This window comes from Branchiostoma floridae, chromosome 4 (assembly GCF_000003815.2).
Source record: "Branchiostoma floridae strain S238N-H82 chromosome 4, Bfl_VNyyK, whole genome shotgun sequence".
Taxonomy (NCBI): domain Eukaryota; kingdom Metazoa; phylum Chordata; class Leptocardii; order Amphioxiformes; family Branchiostomatidae; genus Branchiostoma; species Branchiostoma floridae.
Window position 1 is genome coordinate 18627260 of NC_049982.1, and position 6040 is coordinate 18633299.

At 39.6% G+C, this 6040-nt stretch overlaps 1 protein-coding gene across 1 annotated transcript; it reads left to right on the forward strand.

Annotated features, from left to right (window-relative positions):
* Positions 1-1873: 1873 nt before the first annotated feature.
* Positions 1874-5583, forward strand: LOC118414084 (hemoglobin subunit beta-like). Its single transcript, XM_035817853.1, has 5 exons — positions 1874-2494; positions 2645-2754; positions 3844-3946; positions 4547-4660; positions 4910-5583. Exons 2-5 carry the CDS (start codon positions 2657-2659, stop codon positions 5021-5023), a joined length of 429 nt encoding a protein of 142 aa, XP_035673746.1. The 5' UTR covers positions 1874-2494; positions 2645-2656; the 3' UTR covers positions 5024-5583.
* Positions 5584-6040: the final 457 nt, after the last annotated feature.

The window sequence follows — 6040 nt, forward strand, 5'->3', positions numbered from 1 at the left end:
GAAGATGTTATTTACACAATCAAATCAACATGGCCTAATTTACAAACTTAATGTCTCTGCCAAAAAATATTTAATTCCATCGACTTGCTGACGTAATATTTACTTTGGATATCACTTCATCATTACAGTGACAACTGCTACATATCAATCCATCCACACTGCCAGTGCGGTAAGAAAATGATACTGGTTTGGACATGAACCGGTTTCAGCCAAACGTCTATGAGGCATATTGAGTTGGACTATTATCAAAACACGCTTATCTAATCATTTTACAACTGTTTCATGCAAGATTTAGGTTTAAAAGTTTGACCATTCTATAGTATCGCAGGACTCTTGAGACCTCCTATCGCAATGGATTATGGACATTGAGAATATCTACGCCAATGCAATGTGTTTCAAATGCGTCCAGCATCGGCACTACATGGTTATCAAATGGCCGTTTGTCTCTGTTATCGCTGTTACCATGGTTCTACAGTCTTAGCACAATGGGGATCACTAGAAATTTACCAGCTAATTGCCATCGTCAATAAGACGCATATCCGATAAAGCTGTCAGCTAAAGCTATAAATACCGACTGGATAGATCAAATACATTCTTTCTGTTAGTTTCTAAACTGTTCCAACATAGATGCATCATTTGTGATCACATGTTCGAACATGGAAACAATCTGATGAAACTGGGTCAGTGGGCTGGGAAGAGGGCAATTCACACATCCCTGCCAAGTGTAGAAAATTATGTCTGTCTGCCACCTTCTCACAAAAGACTCACCAGTGAATACTAAAGAAAATCTAAAATACAAGAGCCAAACGTTAACAAAGGACCAAGCTTAGCAGCTTTGTCTATGGGGTCAATAAAAGTTTTTATGGAGGGAAAAATGACACAAAATGTTGGAACATGTTGGAACAATAACAAAAACACATAGATGTTTGAAAATTGTTCTAAATAAAGAGATAATGATATCATTACTTTCCCAAATGTTCCAACAAATATAAAAATGTTCAATTATGTTTAAACTTTCATTTTGAAATGTTTGAACAATTTCGAACTTTAGTGACTGAAATGTTCTTTTACTCAAAATAGTTCAAACTTATTGTAAATATTATTTCAAAACCATCTCGGTGACTTGGAATTCGCTCTATTAGGACCTGTCAAAACTCTTGAGACCTCCTATCGCAATGGATTATGTTAACACATCACAGATTATTGGCATGTTTTTATAAAAGCCATTACCGCCCCAGCATCGGCACTACATGGTTATCAAATGGCCGTTTGTCTCTGTTATCGCTGTTACCATGGTTCTACAGTCTTAGCACAATGGGGATCACTAGAAATTTACAAGCTAATTGCCATCGTCAATAAGACGCATATACGATAAAGCTGTCAGCTAAAGCTATTAATAACAGACTGGATAGATCAAAACCTCTGACTGGGCATTATTCTACTCCCTTTGTACTTAGCGTCTAGACAAAGATGTTACAATAGTCAGGGTGCTCTATTTACACATCAAAGCCACACGATCTTTTGACAGGTGCTGATAACTTTATAACGTTACATATGCAGAATATATGATCACGATCAAAACTATGTCTATCTCTCTCTGTTTATGATGGAGTTATTCAATTTGTTGAGGAAAAAAAACAATTAGTTGAAAAAATCATGTTGATATCAATCTAATTTGATTAGTACGTCAAAACATAAAATAGAATGTATTCCAAACTAACGCTTTAAGGCATTTATAATACACGTGTCAGGTAAAATTAGGAGGTTACACCCATGAAGGTACACAGAGACTAGGATCTGGTGGTCGCGTGCATGGCTCTGTCAATCCAGCATTGGCTGAAGTTAGTACGATAACTGTGCTTTAGGTCAAAGAGTGATAAGTGGGTCAAAAACCTGTGGGACTTTGAAGTAAATGCTGAGTAATTGAATGCCATTGTAACAATGGAAACATGGAAACATGGGAAAACAAATGTATATTTGGGCCGAAGACTTTGAAGAAAAAGGAAGTTCAAGACGACTTCCATTTGTTCATCAAATTACCGTGACATGTACTCTATAAGCAAAGGAAGTCCAAGACAATTTCCAGTGATTCATCAATACAAAATGATATCTTTCTCATACATTAATAAAAATGGACAGGCCAATCATCACGTGTCTCTGACGTCAGCCGGTTTGGCTATTTCAGACTAACCTAAGAACAGACACCACAAGGATGCAGAAGTGTAGTTTATTTCACGGGCTCGATCATCTTAGGTTCTATAATTGACTCCCATCTCTTTTGTAAATATCTTTTTTTTTCAACATTTGTCATAAAAGTCACCAAAGAAGATATCAGAGATGAGAAGTCACTTTTCCCACGTCCCTAGATGTCTGTTTGAGGCTATATTTTGAGCCTATAAAAGTCATAGTAGGGTGCGGCTGGGCAGATTGCTGCAAGGCGACTAGAGGGGAGCGGTCTGGATAAACAATTTGAAGACAACCAACAACGAGCAAGGTGAGAAAGTTTCAAGTGTTGTTTTTTTTCACAATATCATGTTATCAATGTAGTTGTTGAAAATCACCGTGTATTCGTAAAGATAAACTGAATATTTTATTTCTATGTTTATCAATGGCAAAAGGACAATGCCCATTTTTTCCTCTCCAGCTTGTAAGTACGATGGGTCTCACGTCCGAAGACAAGAGCGCAGTTTTGGATTCCTGGGCCAAGATGTCTGGTCCCACATTCCAAGACGCGGGTGAAAAGGTCTTCTTACTGTGAGTATGCACTTCTCAGATGTTATCTAACGCATGTCTGACTCGATTTTGTAAAATCATGGGAGTTGCTGCTTTGGTGAGAAATTTGATGGCACGGAAGTGTTATGGCTAGGGTTGCTAATTGTTGAATCTAAAAATTCCGTGTTCGAATCACTGACAAATCTCAATTGTGCTGTTGCTGCTGCAAGGGAAGCCCTTCCAGATGGGACATAAAGCCAGTTAAGCCGGGGGTCACTGGGGTAGCGTGTTTAAGGAAAGCCACACCTCGAAAGTTAACGATTCCACCACAATTACCGAAGAGGGATTGGAGTTCTTCATATTGTGAGTGGACCGAACAGCCCGGCTCTACGCAGCTTGTATCTACTGTGCAATACTGTGTATTACGCCTCAAGGCGGTTTACTTGTTATACGAAACAAACAACAAACAAACGAACAAACAAACGAAATCATGGCAATAAATATTAGAAGGCAAGCAAATGTGGAAAGTAATCCATTCAATCAAAGGATCACCTAAGCAGAAATAAATAAAAAAAAGCAAATAAGTTTTAGATTGTTTGCAACATTTAACCAAAATCTCGTAGCCAGGACCGAAAGTTGCGGAGCAGTTATGGGCATAATAATGTATTTCCGTTTATGCAAATTAGTAATTGGTGTGCATCATTTTCTATGGCGCACTCTCCCAGGCGCTGGTTTGTAACTCCGGAAATACAGAGGGGTTATCCATTAACACGCCTAAATCATTTTTTTTATATGAAGACCTTTATTGTACAGTTTTGCCCAACCGAGCTAAGTACAGGTCACAACAAGTCAAGATACAAAGTATCACAAATCTAGTCTAACACAAAAGTTCGGCTTCTTCTCGCTTCTTGGTAATGGTGAAAATGTAGGACTGTATGGGTTTAGCTATTGTCGCTTTGTCAAAACGCATGAGAAATATAAACTTGTCAGTGCTACTCATATGTCTCAAATGAGGGAATCTACTTTCTATATAACTAAATAGAGTATTTCTATCATTGACATACATACCGCAATCAACAATGCAGTGCACTTCATCTTCTATCATTGTCTCCTTTATATTTAAATCTGCAGTCTCTTGAAGACCGACTCCACAAAGGCTTTGTTCCCGAAGTTCCGCGATATCCCGTACGACCAGCTGGCCGGCCATCCCGATGTCCGTGACCATGGTGGAAAGGTCTGATGTCTACTGAAATATTCTTACTGAGATGTTCTGATTCAATCTCCTGTACGTGTACACTTCACTATTGTAAAATAGTACCTACTTGGCCACTACTTAAAGATCTGTGCCATGAAAAGTAAATTAATGAACGCCTGGTTTACTTGGCATTACTTGATAACAAACACAAAAGTCCAATATCAATAGCCTTTCAATCAAGGCGGCTTTTAGCGAAAAATTAATGAGGTTGGTGTTTAGTACGAGACCAAAGTACACCTGTAAACGGTTGTGTCGCCATAACTTTATCTTGGACTTCATCAACGGTTAAGTAGCTATTCCATGTACGTCAATCATCGCCTGATTTCTTTTGGGTAAAGATAGGTAACAGATTGAATTGCCATATAGCGGGCCTCTGCATTGAACTTCTCAAACTCTACAAATCATAATGATATTAATTTATATACTTGCTTAAACTACAAATTCTGATACGTTTGTACCCTGGTAGAGCGGTTTTAATCAGAATTGCAGAATAGTAATGCCATTGCCGTGAATGGCTCGAAAGGGCATTTCATAAGGTTAAGAGATCCCCTACATGACGTTGAACGGACATGTCGACAGGTGATGCAGGTATTGGATGACTTCATCAAAGGCCTGGATAACGGAGGCGACGGCGCCGTCCAGAAGGTGGGGCTCCTGCACAAGGGAGTGGGCGTGTCTCATGACAACATCAACGTGAGTGGAAATTGTTTGCGTTCCCCCCTCTCTAGCAATCTGTCCCACCTATCTATGCTTTCTAAGCCCGGTTATAGCCCCTCTAACAGTCTGTTTCACCTATGCTTCCTTACCCCGGCTTCCATTTCCATTCTTATTGCTTCTTATATATGTGGCTGTCTGCAGCGGATTTCATTATAGTTATGTCTTATACTTATGTGTAGCAAGTTACGTGTTGTGTCTTTAACCCCCTACACCCCCCCCCCCCAGCTGATGAAGCCAGTGCTGATGACCCTACTGGGAGAGCTGGGGTGCAGCAGTGCGGCAGGAGCCTGGGAGAACCTGTGGGCTCGCTTCATGGATGTGCACCGCACCTGCTACTGAACACCACTGAACCAAAAGGCACATTTAACGTTGTTACCTGAAACTTGTTCAGGCTCTCGGCGTTCAAATCATTGAGTAAACCTGTGACCGCTGCTGGATTTAGAGGTTACTATCTAGTGACATGCAAGGTTAGATATAGATTGCTACCATTGATTAATGTAATAAGAGTCAGAGGTGTCATGGCAATTATATTTTGATTGTCGGATTGTGAACTGGTCAGATCAGATAGGACTACTCCAGTGGTCTCCTGTAATAAGTCATGACTTGTCACGTTTGCAAACGACGCTTTACAATGAGATCACTAGAAGAAGATGTATTCTTCTACTAGATGAAATGACTACAATTTTGCTGTAGGTTTAAAGGAAACCGGAAAAGAAATCCTATCAGGACTTTTCTGGTGCATATTGAAAATAGAAAGGAGATAAAGAAATGATTAGCACGTCTGTTGAGATTAGCAATATCAGTCCGCTGTGCCGTATGTCAGCCTTTCATGTATTATCATGTCTAGATGGACAAATCGTATTTTACAGCTATTAAATAAACTTGACTGGAGTAACCATGATACAGGACCACATCTGATAGATGTTTTAGAACTTGCAAGCAATAGTTGTCAACATCATTTTTTCTATAGGCATTTGGTCTTTTTAAAACTACATCATAACGTAAATTACATTTACTCGAAACAATTGAAATGAATCCTATATCATTTAGATATAGGCACATCAGGTCCTCAAATCCTTACTGCTTACGATAGTGTGTGTGCGTGTTTGAATGTGTGTGTGTGTTTGTGTGTGTGTGCGCGTGTGTGTGTCTTTGTGTGTGCCTGTGTGTGTGTGTGTGTGTGTGTGTGTGTGTGTGTGTCTTTGTGTGTGCCTATGTGTGTTATATGTGGATGAAAGGAATACGTCAAGAAAGCCTGGATGGGTTACATTGATACTTGGTATGTATGTAGGTCTTGGTGTAGATGTGACCCCCCTAACGGATTCTTGGTGCATGACGTACGTGACGCATATGAAC

Excerpts from the sequence above, each read along its gene's own strand:
- LOC118414084 (XM_035817853.1), top strand. The coding sequence starts at position 2,657 with ATGGGTCTCACGTCCGAAGACAAGAGCGCAGTTTTGGATTCCTGGGCC. Across the intron at positions 2,755-3,843 it reads GGTGAAAAGGTCTTCTTACT|TCTCTTGAAGACCGACTCCA; the intron begins GTGAGTATGCAC and ends TTAAATCTGCAG. Across the intron at positions 3,947-4,546 it reads TCCGTGACCATGGTGGAAAG|GTGATGCAGGTATTGGATGA; the intron begins GTCTGATGTCTA and ends ACATGTCGACAG.